Source organism: Xyrauchen texanus, chromosome 1, assembly GCF_025860055.1.
Source record: "Xyrauchen texanus isolate HMW12.3.18 chromosome 1, RBS_HiC_50CHRs, whole genome shotgun sequence".
Taxonomy (NCBI): domain Eukaryota; kingdom Metazoa; phylum Chordata; class Actinopteri; order Cypriniformes; family Catostomidae; genus Xyrauchen; species Xyrauchen texanus.
The window spans coordinates 45497658-45515231 of record NC_068276.1 but is presented as its reverse complement, the minus strand read 5'-3'; the positions used below and the strand labels follow the sequence as shown (position 1 = coordinate 45515231).

General features: G+C 35.7%; 1 protein-coding gene across 2 annotated transcripts; it reads right to left on the bottom strand.

The window, feature by feature from the left end:
- Positions 1–588: 588 nt before the first annotated feature.
- On the bottom strand, positions 589–16356 carry LOC127660689 (carnitine O-palmitoyltransferase 1, liver isoform-like). 2 transcript variants are annotated; one of them, XM_052151092.1, is made up of 19 exons: positions 16020–16356; positions 15263–15424; positions 14975–15117; positions 14634–14805; positions 14229–14333; positions 13650–13787; positions 13442–13519; positions 13150–13257; positions 10654–10738; positions 7063–7258; positions 6638–6826; positions 5968–6073; positions 5713–5829; positions 5463–5627; positions 4455–4586; positions 2637–2789; positions 2360–2473; positions 2133–2225; positions 589–2014 (listed from the first exon to the last, which is right to left on the bottom strand). In XM_052151092.1, the coding sequence occupies exons 2-19, from the start codon at positions 15401–15403 to the stop codon at positions 1928–1930; spliced, it is 2322 nt and encodes a 773-aa protein (XP_052007052.1). In that variant the 5' UTR covers positions 15404–15424; positions 16020–16356; the 3' UTR covers positions 589–1927. The 2 variants fall into 2 exon arrangements, with proteins under 2 accessions (XP_052007052.1, XP_052007135.1); XM_052151175.1 differs by having other exon boundaries at positions 14634–14802.
- Positions 16357–17574: the final 1218 nt, after the last annotated feature.

Below are 17574 nucleotides of genomic sequence, written 5' to 3'. Positions count from 1 at the left end.
TAACTCGAGCAGTTGTTGTCGCCATCCTGTCTCGCAGATGTGAGATGTATGGATGTACCGATCCTGTGCAGGTGTTGTTACACATGGTCCGCCAATGCATGGAAAATCAGTTGTCCTTTCTGTCTCCCTGTAGCACTGTCTTAGGCATCTCAAAGTATGGACATTGCAATTTATTGCCCTGGCCACATCTGCAGTCCTCATGCCTCCATGCAGCATGCCTAAGGCATGTTCACGCAAATGAGATGGGACCCTGGGCATCTTTCTTTTGGTGTTTTTCAGAGTCAATAGAAAGGTCTATTTAGTGTCCTAAGTTTTTATAACTGTGACCTTAATTGCCTAACATCTGTAAGCTGTTAGTGTCTTAAAAACCGTTCCATAGGTGCATGTTCATTAATTGTTTATGGTTCATTGAACAAGCATGGAAAACAAAGTTTAAACCCTTTACACACATATATATATATATATATATATATATATATATATATATATATATATATATATATATTTTATCTATATATCTATATCTATATAAATATTTTAAAACCAAGTGTTTTAAAAAAAAAGTTTATATATTGTTTATATTGATATTGGTTTGTCTGGATGAAATTTTATCTTTTAAAAAAAAATGTTAACAAAACTACCACAGGCTAGATTTGATGAAAGGGGGAAAAACATCATTTGACATTTTAATGTTTTGGTGTATATACTTAATGCTCATTCTGAACTTCTGAATCAAAAAATATACATGGCCTTTGCATTCACAATAGCTGACACTCAAACATATTTAAATAAGTATACAATAAATAACAGTTCTAGAGAGTTTTGAATACATGCACACTTTTCCTGGAACTAAAATCACATATGAAAGATTTTCCAAAATCATAATGTAACACTCAAAAAGGGAACACAAGATAAAATGCGATGAAGGGAAAATAAATGAAATCAAATTAAAAAGTAAAATAACATGATAAAGCCACTAATGAGCATTAACATTCCATGTCTTTTATATAATCCCAAACATTTCAAATGACCTTTGAACAATGAACAAAATCTGTCATAAAGAGAACATACTTGGTATATTGTCTGTTATCTGTATCATCTCATCTTTCCATTCATTACCTAAAGTGATAGTTCACCAAAAAATGAAAATCCTGTCATGACTTACCCTCATGTTGTTTCAAACATATATGACTATTTTTGCTCTGTGGAACACTAAAAGGAGATTTAAGGCAGAACATTAGCCTCAGTCACCATTCACTTTAATTGCATCTTTTCCCAACATTTAATTTTATTATCCACTGACAAATGAAAAATCATATGCATTTGAAATTACTGAGAGTAAATGACATTTTCTTTTTGGGGTGAACTATGCCTTTAATAATGAATTTGACCTATGGAAATTTTAGAATGCAAATCAAAAGCATTAAAAGCACAAACTGAGAGCTGCATTTTGCTTGAATTGTGAGGTCAACATTTTATCCATGATTGCAGAAGCCAGGCCAAGCCTATTATAATGCTCCTTGACAAGTGAATTTTTCATCTATTGAAATGTCAGTTTGTTAAGGTCCAATACATCGAAGTATACTGAGTGCTAAAAGTAAACTTATGTCTTGGTAATGAAATGCTTTTACAAATGGCAGAATGTTTCATTTAAAATTACCTGCACTGAACTGTTCAAGTAAGACATATGTTAAGGCACCAGCACATAAAACAACACAGAATAAGATTCCTCTAAGTAACTCACTCTCCCTCCCTACTTCTCTACTTCATATGCTGCATCTCACAAACACACATGCAAGTAAACATACAGGACGACAAGCAAAAAGGTTAAGCAAAAACTGCAAAACAACATATTTCAAACTTCTCGATATAGAATATAATTAGTGCGAAATGAGTTGTTAAAAGCAAAATCTTTTCATCAATCGAATCACTTTGGGGCTATTGTGTCAAGGTGAAACAGATCCAGCATATCAAGCATTGCTCGTCTGATATTGTTTCCAAAGCGATGAGAGTCCTGAAGAAAGAGGGTGAAAAACAAAAAACTAAGGCAAAAACACCCAAATGTTCAAAACAAAACTGTGACTGCAAATTCACAGGTAAATTGTGTGATGGCTCTCTGGTAGTGTACTCACAGTCTCTGGACTGGAATGCTTGGAAGAGATGTGGAAATTGATAAGGTTTTCCCCGACAATCACATAGGCCACACCATAACCATCATCTGCAACCTGTCATGATAGAGGAGAGTGAAAAAAAACTACTTACTGTAAGATTACCAAATGCTACTTTGTAAGATTACAGTATTTTCATACAAGGAATTCAATGTAAACATTGACAGTGTTCATGTGCACGAAAGACTCACAGGTCCAAACCCCCCACCACTAGTCACATACTCTGGGTGTCTAACCAAGTCAAACAGCTCCACCTGCTGTAGAGGAGTCTGACTGGTGGACAGTTTCCAAGGCTCTGACAGCACCTGTGGGACAGGACTTACATTTTTATTCAAGATTGTTTTTGTGTGTGACAAAAAGCCCATCATCACATGCAGAAATGTCTTATTAATTTGACATGAAATGTCAATCGGTGTCATCGGGACAAATTCAAGTCCTTTTTCAAGTAATATTTATCCCAAAACACACCTCTTGGAGGAAAGGAGAGTCCTGCCCAAGGTATTTAGATACAACGTAGAGGCAAAAGAGATGACGGTCAATGCCTTTGCCAGTCATTGCCAGTCTGTACATCTGCTGATGTTTCTCAGCAGCCAGCTTCAGTAAATTAAGTTTCTGTTCTCTCTACAAAAAGTGAGTAAAGTAACAGAAGAGCCTTTCTTAAGCATGTCAACAGTAAAACAGTGGCCATTAAGAGTTAAATTGCAAAAAAGTATTAACTGCAGCAATAAAATCAATGCAAATGAAACACATTGGGGGAATTCACTTAACATATGCATGGTATTTCAGCTCGAAACTGCATTTTATATGCGCTATATGTGCTGGTAAAGCGATGTGCCATGAGTATTTAGATTTAGTCACTGTCATAGTTTTTAGGGCATACACTAGGGCTGCACAATTAATCGAAAAACTAATCGTGATTACGATTACGGCTGCCACGCTTATGTAATCGTTAAAACTGACGATTACAGCGTTCAATTTAAGTCTGCTCCAGTTGCGTCAATGGTTTCTATTTACAACATGTTTAAGCAGCGGTTGAGTATTCTAACCAATCACTAACATGTCCGTTGAGCAATGAAATGGCAATGGCCAATCAGAACCACTTAGATTAGTCCTCCATCCTATCTGTAATGACAACTGATACTAATGTGCAAGTTTTAAATCATCTTAATGTCCAGACGCTTGCTTGATGTTCTTGCTCTGTTCGCATGGCACATGAAAATGAATACTGAAGAAACATCACCTGACACTTGAAAAGAAGCTGTAGTACAAGAGCGAAAAGCACTTTGTAATTATTTTGGATTCATTGCATATTGCACCACTCACTTTGAACGTAGATTTAAATACACTGCAAATGAGCAACACGACAAAACTAAAACGATCCTGTTCTAATCGAGGCACAGACGCGGTGTAAATAATTGATTTATTATGCTGATTAGACAGCTTTGTTTTTAATGAGAGTATTCGCAAAAGTGTCTTTGTGTGGAGCGTCACTGAGCTCGAGTCGAAATGCAGATCTCAAACTGTTTAAACCTGCAGTGAGTGACAGCAGTCATTGTAATGGTAGAGTTTGTCGCATTGCTTGATTTCTGTGTACAATTTATTAAAAACGTAATAACAATTTTGTTTTGTCATGTTAATAAGTGGGCCAATGTGAATTTGATTTGAACAAAATAGCAATAAAATAATTCAGCTTAACTGTTCTAAGGACAGTTCTTCTGGAGGTGTAGCCAACATAAAGAATATGGCATGAATGTCATATTTCAGGAATCACTGTCATTGTTATATTGAATATGTCATATTATTTACTGCACGTGGACTAATAATTTAAGCAGTAATTTAACAATAATTACATCTATTCTATACCATAGATATCAATTTACAATAACTTTAATTTTCCTTATCTTAACAAACATTATTACAATATAAAATACAATACAATATAATGCTTAAAAAGAAACTAGAGCACAGCTCATACCCACCATTGAAATCTGCAACTCTGAAGAACCATACATTTGCTTGCTTTGTGAAATCATGGTAATTTCACATTTTTAATCGACATTAATAATCACGATTACAATATCAAAGCAATAATCGAAAATTATGATTTTTGCTATAATCGTGCAGCCCTAGCATACACACTTCCTTTCTGTGTAAGTAAGTCTCATAATAGAATGTGCCATATTTTACAAACTGACCCAATTAACAATGTGATATTAGCACCCACAAAAAGCTTGAACATTTGTGAATTCCTCCCAATGAGATTTAAGAGTATATTCAGCATGATACCGTGATGTTGTTGACCATGGCACAGACAAATGCACAGGATTCCACGGTGCAGGACCGCACTGTTTCTGTACGACCTTCTCTGAACAAACGTGTCATGGATGCCTCATAAGTCAAGCAGAACTTTCCTTTGTCCTGTACAATGAAAAAACATTTCTATCACTATTCACATTTTCAAGGGTGCAATGACCTCCTTAAAGTTCACCCAAAAATGAATTATCATAATTTACCCACCCTTAATGTCATTCCAGATGTGTATGACATTCTTTCTTCAGCAGGACACAAACAAAGATTTTTTTTTTAGAATATCTCAGCCCTGTAGGTCCATACCGTGGATGGTGATCAACACTTTAAATCTCCAAAAAACACAGCTAATAAATTATAGTAAAAATAATCCATATGACTCCAGTGGTTAAATTAATGTCTTCTAAAGGGTTACGATTGCTTTGGGTGAGAAACAGATCAATATTTAAGTCCTTTATGCTATAATTGTTTACTTCCGGTCACTCTCCAAATCGTGTTCATGAGGGGAATAAGTTCACACTGCCTTTCGCGTGACACAAGCGCACTGGCATATTCAAATGAAAGTGACACCAATGAAGCTTGTGAACAGCGCTCTCTTGTAAACAAATGGAGCTGCACTTAAGGTTGCACTGCATCAGTTCTCACATGAACATGCCAGTGAGCTTGCGTCATGCGAGAGGCTGTGTGAAATTACAGAACATTCATTTAACCACTGGAGTCTTTTACTACAACTGTCTGTGCTTTTTTGTTTTTTAAAGTGCTGATAACCTGAATGGACCCACTGAGCTGAGATATTCTTCTAAATCTTCATTTCTGTTCAGCAGATGAAATATAGTCATACATATCTAGGATGGCATGAGAGTAAATGATGAGATCATTTTAAGTTTGGGGTGAACTATTTCTTAAAAAGACTGCATTATGCTAATAATATCCACTTATACATTCATTATATTTTAGGTGTCCATTAATTCCAGTAGGAGAGCTCACCCTAAAGTGGGCCAGCTGCAGTGCTAGCTGAATGAAGGCATCTGGACTGGTCTTGCACTTCTTGATCAGGCCCTTTCCAAAGTCACTGAAGGGGATGATGTGGGAGTCCACATCTCCAGCCAAAGCCTCAGCCACAGACAGAGAGTTGGCAATCATAGTCTGGCACTGCCATGAAACACAAAGCAAAACATCAAATACCCTTTGCTGCACATCTCAGCACTTTGCCTTATATACACTCTGTGTGACTGACCTCTGGTGGAATGCTCCACTGCAGTCTTTGAGGTCCAGGGAGATTGGGGTGAAGTTCTCCTTTACAGTGGCCATCTGCTGTGTAGCCCAGCTTAAAAGGTTCCACTGAGAGCACATGCTTTTATAAAAAATGTAATTAAGGTTATATTAGGATAAGATATCAAATTATGGTAAATGAGCATAGGAATTCAAACTAAATGAACAAATCGAAAACTAAATCAAAATGTGTACACTGGGAACAGATGTGCATGTGTACCTCCCAGAGGTGGCCAATAATGGGAGCATCAGCCCAACTATGTTCTGCATTAAGGCCCATTGTTCCATTCTTAAAGACAATCAGGTTGAAGGACTTATCAAACCACCTAAGGGAAAATGAGCATTTAAAGTTACATTAAAATGGGTAAAAAAAAAAAACAAATCTGAGATCACATTGAAAATCTTGAATTTAAAATCTAATTCAATCCTGGAAAGACAAAAATTTTAGGATTATGAATATATTTAAATAAAGAAACGTTATGGAATAAAACGAATTAGAATTTTTACATTCTGCACCATTTCTAGGTAACTAATCAAATTAGCATCATTTTGACACTGACCATGTTAACTACTTTGTACAAAAGATCAAATGTAGCTTTTATTGAAGCAGACAAGGTGCTCTTGTTCATTCTCAAATCATGCTGGGATAGCATGTATCATCAGGTTTTGCATAAACTTAAAAAACAATTACATAAAACAAAATACCAAACACTAAGAAATTGTGCACGTTAATTTTGCAATGGGATCTGACTATTTGTGCAACCCAATACATAAAACGTAATGAAAGCTACAGTAAAAGCTACTCAAATGTACAATGTTGATTCTTCAATACTCTCAGAAACTCTCTTACGAGGTACATTGAAAAGAAGCTGCTATAGTTTCTTCCTCACCTGTCATAACACTTCCCGTGAAGCAGGGATTTAGCGTAACGGTCCAGGGACTCCACAGGATTTTCTAGATCATAGTGCTGCTCTGTGTCATCCAGTGTAACAAAGAAAGCAGCCTTCTCCACAGCATCCAGAGACTGTTTGTTCTTGCCATGTCTGAGGTAGGCATTACGGGCACAAGCCCAAGGCACTCTGAAATAGACAAAAAGATTGAATCATACCAACTGTAACACAGCTTGAGGATCTAAAAAAATATATATGTCATCATTAGTAATAGGTTAATAGAAAAAGGGGATGGAGAAATGTGTTATAAAGTACCCCTTTTGAAAAACACACCGACATCACACTGAAGCTTTAGGGCAGTTACAAGTGTCTTGACGAATGAAAAACAGTAGTGACTCCTGCTGTTTGGTGTGTGTTGTGAATACCTGTCCCCTGCAGTGAGGGCAGCGAGGGTTTCCTCCCCAGGCTGCGGCTCTGACGTGTCAGCCAGAATCCTCTCCATCTGCTGTTCAATCTCCCGTGGCAACAGCAACCGCCCATCATAGAACAACCTAACTTTAAAGTAACGGCCCCGGTGATACACCACAATATGCCTGCTGTCAGACATATGCTGAACAGAGTCTACATGCAGAGGGAGGAAGAAAGGAAAAATTTACAAACTAAGAGGGAGAGACTGCATCTACTGTATATACAAATGTTATACAAATTATATATTGTAATAAAAAATTATTCTGAAAAGCATTAAATTAAGAAAAGCACATATCTGATGTTATTTCAGTTACGCAAACATTTCAATGTTAAAATGATTATGCATAATAACTAAAATGTACATATAAAACAAATTGTAATAGGTCAAAACCAACCAATTGGGAAAAAAAAATGGGGGGAACTGAGGTGGAAGTTAATAATAGTCATCTACCTAAAGCTGTGTAGGGATTTAGCACACTGCATCTCATGTCCAAACATACTTCTCATTGGCAAATACAATTAAAAACACTCAACTAACAGTAAAGCTAACATAAATGAATGAACTTGAAATACACAGCCAGAGTGTTTGCAACTCATGCATGAAGCTGAATGATATGGTGCTTTTATCCTGCCACGGAAGAAAAATGTAAAAACAAGCAAATTATGACTTTATATATCACAATTGTGACATTATATCTAAATATTTCAAGTTTATATCTTAACAGTTGTCCTTCTGATAGGACTGTAATATTGGTCCTGATGTTGCACCTATCGCAGGTTGGCACCGTTTCCGACCCGAAAGCAAATCGTCATGGCCCTGTTCAAGCTGGCAACCTGCACCAAGTAGTGGCAGAAACTTTCTGTCTCAGTATAAGGATCATCAATCGATGTGTATATGCGGTGTGCACAGCTATTAAAGAAAAAAAAATAATGCGGTGTAATATCAGGGTTTACATATGATACATTCCTGATATTCAATATTTTGAACAATCATCTAAAGCATCACCATCACAACTGCATTATGTCCAGCATATTTAATATTTTAATGACCAACTGAACTTGATTATCATCTAAAATTTATTTTAGCTTCAAAATGCTATAATTTTCTGAAGAAGCAATAAATGTGATCCGAGGTAAAGAGGGTTAGATTTAAAATATTTAAATGTTTTAAAATGTTCAAAAGCTCGTTTTCTGAAAGTGAACTCCGCATTAGAAAAATAGTTCTGATAGTTTATAGTCTTAAAAATTTGCAGAACATTCTGAGAACATCATTCAGCTGACTTTATTCATCTACAGAACAGGGTAAAGCTAATTTAAGCTTGAGAAAAGAAAAGGCATATATAGGTCTAAAATATAATTTTTTTTTTTTTAATTTTTCGTTATTGAATTTAATACAGGGGATTTTGCCAGCATTTTTTCAAAAGTAGACTAAAAAATAATTTAATAGAATTGGGCTGTAAGTGTTAAAAAAACAACAACAACAAAAAAAGCACGCCGAAGCTTTTCACCTAGTATTGTGTATTTATTCTTAATTTAAAACACCTTTATGCACAGAGATTAAATGTTTTTTTTGTACTGTGGGCTAATTCCATGACTGCCGTCTATTATTTTGAATGGTGTAGAAAAGAAACTTTAATAAATAAACAGATGGATACTGCGATTAAATTAATCGCAAACAGTGGTCATTTATTTGTTCAATGTGCACGAGATATTTGTGTTTGCACTCCTGGATGTGTCACTGTGGCAGGGCGGAGGGTGGGGCCGGGTCGTGATTATACACACCCGGTCCCTTATCAGGCTAATTAAGCCTCTGAGAGGCTTAAAAAAGGCCGATTGCGGGCGGTGGTGCGGGAGAGAGAGATCGTTTACAGACATGTCCGTCATGTGTGTGTTGTTGTCTTTTGTTTAAGTTTATAATTAAACTATTATTTATATTGTCAAGCTGGTTCTCGCCTCCTCCTTTCCATTGAGCTACGTTACAGTCACGTTTGCAGATCGGCTCTATATGTCATAAAGATCAATTCATAATAACGTACAATATATTGGCTTTCAATGCTGTTGTCATGATTAACATAGGCAAACTGGAAAACATTTTGCGTGTCATTTTATTGACAAAAAGTGTTTCCAAACCATTTTTTTTGCAACATTTGATGTATCGACAGAGATTATGAGCTTAAAATAAATGGAAAAATATTATGTCGACATTTGTGACATTTTAGCGCTTTTATAATGTGCATTTCCATCAGCTTTATTTTGATGCGCTAAAACTTTTTCCACAAAAAGATCTTTGGATGGAAACGTAGTTATTGTGAAAATTGCATCAAAATTGCATCATTACATCTTGCAATTGAGACTTTATTTCTCGTAATTTAAATTTAGTTTCTTGTATGTAACTCATAGTGTATCTCACAATTCCGACAATATATCTTGCAATTGCAACATTATTTCTAGCAACTTTGACTTTATATCTTGAAATTGCTGCATTATATCTGACAATTTCAACTTTCTATATCACTTTTTTTTCTATATACTTTCATTCATAAATGCAGCTTTATATATTGCAATTGCAACTTTGGATCTCAAAATTGCGACTTTAAATCTCACAATTGCAAAAATATGAATATATGAATGAGCATGAAATATACAGTGTTTGTAAAACTCATGCATGATGCTGAATGGTATGGTGTCTATATCCTGCCATGGAAGAAAAAATTTAAAACAAGCTAATTCTGAATTTATATCTCACGATTGCAAATTTAAATCTAGAGATTGAGTTTATATCTCGCAACAGCGACTTTATTTCTTGTTTTTCTGCTACTTCATATCTTCTTATATCATACTTTATAGATAACAATTTCAAATGCATATTTCACAACTGTGACTTATTTTCTCACTTTTTTGCTACTTCATATCTCGTGATTTTGAGATTATATTTCGCAATAGCGACTAACAATTCATAATTGTGACTATTTCTTGCAATTGCAACATTCTCATAAATGTGAATTTATATAATGAAATTGCGACTTTATATCTTGCAACTGTGGCATTATATATTGCAATTGTGGCTTTATATCTTGCAATTTTTACTTTATATCTCACAATTGCAACTTCAGATCTCACAATTGTGACTATACAGTACATATAGACTATACAATACAAAATTTCAGCTTAGTATTTAGTATTTTTCTCAGTTGCGAGAAATAAAGTCAGGATTGGGCTTCCATTGAAAGGGGATATCACAGAGGAGTCATTTTCTATTTCTTAATTAATTTCTCAGGGAGTGTTATGTGGTATAAAAAAAAGCTATCATTTATAACTTTTAGTAAAGAGGAAAAAAGTTTGGCTTAAAAGACGGCATATGTGTAGTTCTGTATCAATTAATCTAGGCCCTCTGAGAATGGACTATTTCCACAAGCAATCATTTGCATATTTTAAGCTTCTTATCTTTCAAAGCTGCAGAGTACATTTTGTACACGCAATGTAATGCAAGACTGTAAGTTCCTAATCAGTTTTGCCCTGGTGCATTAGAAAGTGTCAGTGTTCAGTACCTGTTTCTACGCCAGGAATGCGACTGGTGTTGAACATGCGCTCATATTGGGACGAGCACATGGGGATGGTGTTTTGAAGCATAAGCTGTGAAGTAGAAAGGAAGAAGTCAAATGAACATGGAGGGAGGACCTGGCGTAAAACAACCCCTACAGGACATGAGAGAGAGGCCACAAATCACAGCTGGGTGGACCAGAGAGAAAACTATGCAATCATTGGGGCTCAACAAGAGTGATGGGAATCCTGGTTAGAAAATAAATGAATACAATAAATGAAAAAAATCAAGAGGAATGGAATGAATGGAATTTTAAGCAGCACAAACAAGTGTCACCAGCTTTACAAAGTCTTTGTGTGCATGAGAACAAAGTGCCAATGGAACTGACAATGGGAACATGCCTATTTCTCAGCTAATCAAAATCAACTGATGACACATGGCCAGTGCAGAAGACAGAAGCTGGTCTATGGTGTGCAGACTGGCTATTCTTACCCCTTTCATGGAATGGGATGCGGCATGTATTAAATAACCGTTCATACTGGGCAGAACAGAGTGGAACGCTGTTTGCTAGTGCAAAAAGCTGCACCATTAAAGCCATTTCATCAGGAAGCATGAAACAGAAACATTTCTGCCATTAAATAAAGAGATCAAGCTACAGACCTGAAGTTAGTCAGGGCAATTAACAATATGGGGTAGGTAGTAGAGCAAAATCACATATACCAGTATGCCGTATTTATCATTGGCTAGCCTTAATGAAATCTGCTGACCTTTTTTGCATTTTGCTGCAGAATGAATTTAAACATTATAAAATGTGTTAAAATTTGAAAAAATATTTAATAAACACGCAATAAGCAGAACTTTATGACTGGCGGACATTTCTTTCTGCTAAATTTGGTGCGCACAGATTCCACATGTGCCTGCTCATTGGTGTTATGGCCATGATAAAGCTATAACAAAGTCCCTTTCAAGTCAAGTCAGTCCACTCAGTGGCCATCTACGGAACGCGCAGCTAATTTCTATGGATATAAGCGGTATACAAGCGCAATCCTATATACTTGAATGGGGAAAGACCAAAATCTCCAAAACGGTAAATCAAGATTACAATCAAAGAACATGATTAAAACCATAAATTGTGCTTTTTAAGTTAATCACGCAAAAAAAAAAAAAACTCTAACTTTCAGGCTGGTTCAGCTAATGCACAAACACCTTCTCAAGTTGACTGACAGGCGATGTATTTCTGGAAGTTCATTGGCTCTTTTACCTGTAAGGCGGGACTTCCTTTTCTACAGTACATATGCCATATTAGCCATTCCAATTTATCTCATTCATTTTAAAACAAGTGCTCTGTATACATAGCTCTACATAGTCTCTGCTTATAACCACAATTTTTCCTTTACTGAATCAAAATGGTAATCAAGCTCTAGGGCTGTCACAATTATGAAATTTGGCTGATGATTAATTGTCAAACAAATAATTGCAATTATGACGATTAGTTGTCTATTTTAGGGCTAAGACAATTAATTGTCAAATAAATTGTCATATTTCTTAAAGTTTATGTGTGCTTAATACACCTTAAGTCATTTTTACATATTTAACTTAAAATATATAAATCAGATAATAAAAGAGGGATATATGATTTACTTTTAAGGCTTTAAAAACACAAATTATATGAAAAATAATGTTTCAAATATCAAAATAAGTAAAAAGTATCTTTTTGGTCAACTTTAGTTTGTCAAATTTACATTTACACTGGTGCTTTTGGAACTCAAAAAATATATTAAATTTTTTGTAAAATATATAATAAAAATATAACTATATTTATATGTTATATTATGCAACAATAAAAAATGTCTGTCCTAATTTCTTCACTTTCACACATTATTTTAATGTTCCTTGATTAAACCCACTAACCATTATTCCTCATGAAGCAAAACTTTAAAAATGTTATTTAATTATTTTATCACTATGGAAATAGAATAAGCGTGCATCTCCTCCTATGTGTCACTGTGTGTCATTAACACTACGTGTATGAACCCCTTATGATCAGGAATATTTTCATGTGCAACTGGAGAGCTTTGTGTTCACTATCAAAGTTTATATTTGTTCTTCAATATTTTCATGGGAGTTTTGTGCGTGCAGTAGAGCGCTTAAGAAGCACTTCACGACACATGCTCTTACGGAGTTCAACTGAATGACACACAAAGGCAACGTTCATGGCATTCATGCTATATATATTCACTTAAAATGTTCTTATTTGTGCATTAAAATATGATTAGAATTTAAAGTGCACAATAATCGTGGTAAACTCAAATCACCGCGGTTAGATCAAATAATAAATACTTAATAATCGCGAGAGACCTATCAAGCTCACTAAGCCAGCTGTACACTCACATAAACTACTTTGTCTACATAAGTCTACAAAAAGGACATGATGCAAGTAATATGTCTGCAACATATTTTCTCTAAGGTGAAGATTGTATAAAAATACAGTAGTTTATCTAACCGGCTTGATTTGAGCCCGGTCCAGCTTTCTCCTGTAGAGCATGATGGCATGAATGGAGTTACCAGCTCTCGCTGCTTGCAGATGTGTTGGGAAGACATAAAGAAAGTCCTGTTGAGAGAAAACAGGAGCCAGAGGTTTAAGATAAAAAGAGTGCATGAATGAAATGACAAAACAATAACCAAACCCTAAAATTAACTCATATAAATATATGGACTGTCTAGATATTTAAATATATCTAAACACTATAAATTACAGCACTTTGTTTATGACATACATGACAAGTATTATTTACCATTACATAGTAGTTGCTGTTGACCATGATTGGTCCACGACCTCTCAAGTAGATATATTCTTCCCACCAGTCACTTACCTGAAACACACACACACACACACCCACAAGGTGAAACTGTAGTATCACACATATGCAAGAACTAAAACTGCTGCTGCATTTCTAAATTGTGAGGTCTCTTCTGACATGTTGACAAATGTTTCATACTTACATAATTGGTGGCCCACCAAGACTTCAGTTTGAGGTACCACTGAAGTTTCGGTCCAAGGTTCTTTTGAAAGTCCAGTGCAAGACTTTCCATTCTTTGGTATTCCTCATCGTTCAGCAGTGGTCGGACTGATTCAAGATACTACAGGTCCAAAGTTCATTTAAACAAATTAGCAAAGCAAAAACTCACAGAGCTAAAACTCACTTTTCAGTGTTCTGGAAGAAATCAGCATGAACTAAAGATCAAGCACTATGTTGGTTTTGAACCCCAGCAACTGATGTATTACAGATTCAAATAAGTAAAACTAAGCTAGTTTTTCTTCTCCAGTATACCTTTCTGAACAGCGTGCAAGTTTTAGTAAGTTAACTCACTTCATTCACGCTGTGAAACCTACCTCCAACATCAGTAGATAATCACCTGATCAAGTTATCTCTGAAAACAAGCGACCAGAATACACATTGAAAATTCGAAATCAAATCTAGCTATTCCTGGCTTACCAATCGGACACCATTTTGACTGACACTAAACAAATTCTAAAAGTTTCCTTTTAAATTGAAAATCTTTTATAGATGTATAACTTACTCTTTTCATTGTGTCTTTTACAGAGGGCACAGGTAAGTGAGGGAGTGAGGTCTGGAAGCTGTTTAGCATTGGCGTTTGCATGCCAGAAAACATCTTCACTAGGATCTGCAAGATCAGAAAAACGTGTGATTCCAAACAAGAACAAACAATGGAGTTAAAAACCAACACAAATAGATAAGTAAGCATAAACAGTTGCAGAAAACAATTAAAGGAATAAGTCACATAAAAATGAAAATTCTGTCATCTCCTAAAACATCTCCTTCTGGGTTCTCCATAAGAAAGAAAGCCATAATGGTTTTGAACGACATGAGGGAGAGTAAATGATGGCAGAATTTTTGTTTTGGGGGTAACTATTTCTTAATAACAAACAGCAATTCCTCCAATTATCCTGAATAGTATACACACAAGCCACAGTTGAATTTTCCAGGTTATTTTGCCACGGGTGCCATGCATCCATCCATGCCAGGACAGCAGGCCCTTCAAGACATTCCTCATGGTGAATATGATGGCAATCCACAGACCTGTGCCCACCGCGATACCCCCAACTAACATCTGATTTTGTGGAGACATGTACCTACTGAAGAAAGAGGAGAATATAGGTGCATTTCCGACAATTAACATAATATATAAACAATTCTAAAAACAACATGATGTGAGGTTTGAATACAAGCAGCATATTTTGTTATTTGTCATTGAGCTGACACTTCTATGTTATGGTGAAAACAGGGTTTATTACACAGACATACCTAACTGGGACATGTTTGCCAAGTTTGATGAACAGGCCTAAGGAAGGATCCGCTTTAAAATAATGAGCCCTTCCCATGTACCCTGCCATCACCAGCATGAACCCTGGTCCGCTGCCCGGGTATACACCATTCAAAATTCCATTCTGTGGGCACAGTGAAAAACAATCTTATTATCCACCTGTTTATGATCATGTTATACCTGTTTATATCTAAAATCACATAAAAAAAAAAATCAAATCTTAGCAAAGACTTATAAGGGTAAAAATGAAGGAGATGAAATACCAGTACCTTAAACTGGACAAATCTCTTCTTCCAGGAGTGAAGACCAGACAGGTAGACCTGCCGAAGAGCTTCATGACTGAGATGTAAGTCAATGCCATCAGGGGTGACGGTGAACTGGAAGGCCACAGCCTGATGAGCTTCTGCCATGCTTGGTCACCACTAACAATTCTGTAAAAGAATACGATTTTTCAGTACAGTTTACAAGAGATGACTAATAACAACTACCAATAATATGAAATTAATGTCCTGTAATTTACAGAAATCTTATTCATGAGCTAAAATGACTGCCATGTATAATTTTAGAACTACTAATGTACATATTCCATAACAAGCAAGCACAATACTCTCACTATAAATATTATTAAGCAATGTGCATTTCTAAACCCAACATAAAAAAGTTGAAAACCATTATGCACCGTCCCAGGTTAAAATGAATGACACGTCGGTCTGTTACATATTAGTGAGGATATGTCGGGTCTTTTAAAATCAACTAACTAGTTTATATAACTAAAAAGTTGCATATAACGGTGTCTACAGGTCTAACGATTTGTGTGTGACTTCCCCGTCATATATCACTTCACATCCTGCAAAATATGCTTTACTGCAGGCAAAAAAGATTAATGTATATAAATAGCCATACATTTTAAACGAGTACAGCTGAGTAAAAATCTAGAGCTGATCAATTCGATCTAGTTACTTATAGCATGCTAAGGCTAACCCGGTGCACTGTTATTTACGTCCAACTGCCGTATGGCTAACTTACCGTCTTTTCTATAGATGACTTTTCCAAAATAGACCTGTAAACTTGATTGAATTAATTGTACAACTGTACATTAATTCGATTCAATGGCACGATGAATCCCGGCACAGGATAGCGACGTTTTTTCCTGTATGATTTTTTTTTTTTTCAACTCAGTTTGACTTAAACCGCAAAAACACGTCTAGACAATGATAATGGTAGCCCGCCTACTCTTCATTGACCATGTATGATTTAGCTTCTAAAATAATTAGTTACAATATTGTACATAATGTGGACATTGCGCGCATTTTTTAAATTTCATATTAGCAGCAGACACATTTGTTTTGACCTTCATCATCTGTTTAACGTTTAACGCAATATTGGAAAGGATGCAACATTAACCAATCGTGGGCCACGTAAAAAGTCACGTGACCAACGCGGAAGTGAAATCTGAGTGGACGTTCTGTCAATTTTGCCTACAAGGTAAGCAAAGCGATGCATTGCCAAAGGCTGTGTCTCGTTTCGAAGGCTGCGTGCTAGGTAGGACGCATCCTTTCAAGGCTGCAAGCCTCGTTTAAGCGAAAGGACGTAGGACAAACGAAAACGGAACGTAACATGGTTGCTATGACAGCACGCCACTTTTTAAGCAAGAGCAAGCAATTCGAATGAGAAGGTAACGAAGTCCCTTTGGAAGGGATTGTATTAGGTACATTTTAGGATAGTTAAAATGATGTAAAGAGAAAAGAAAATAGATTTTACAGGTGTAGTTTTAGTCTAATATTGTATTTGAATTATATATTAATATAATTACATCATGATCTATCATTTTAGCTTTCCTTGTGCTCCAGGCTCATTCACTTTAAAATACAGAAAAACGAAATAGTGCATCTTTAAGTAAGAAAATTTTAACAAAATAGGCAAATACAAATGAAATAGTGAGACACTGGAAGTCAGTCTGCTTTCTATGTTTTTATTTAGCAGTAAAAGCATATACTCCAAAACAGATCATTACAAAGACAATTTTAATATACGGCTTTATTGATCCCCAGAGGGGAAATTCAGGTGTTACATAATTATGATAAAAAATAGTAAAAACCAGAATGAGCTTTATTGCCAAGTATGCTTGCACATACAAGGAATTTGTCTTGGTGTCAGGAGCTTCCAGTACACAAACAATACAGCAACAAAAAAAAAAAAAAAAAAAAGTGAATAGAAAATAAAGTATATATAGAAATACACAATAGGACAATATATAAATACAATATACAAATACAATCTTTTATATACAGATAGTGCAAGGGAATGTAATGGTAGAAGAGGTATGATATACTGGATAAATATAAATAGACTAAGCTGTGTATTGCACATTAATTATAACTCAATGGGGCAGTTTTAGCTGTTCATGAGACGGACAGCCTGAGGGAAAGTACTGTTCCTGTGCCTGACGGTTCTAGTGCTCAAATATAGTGCAGTATAAATATTATGCAATGTAAGTGCATAATCTGTGGTGGTGGTGGCGTAGTGGCTAAAGCACAGGTTGGTTAATCAGCAAGGTCGCTGGTTTGAACCCCACGGCCAC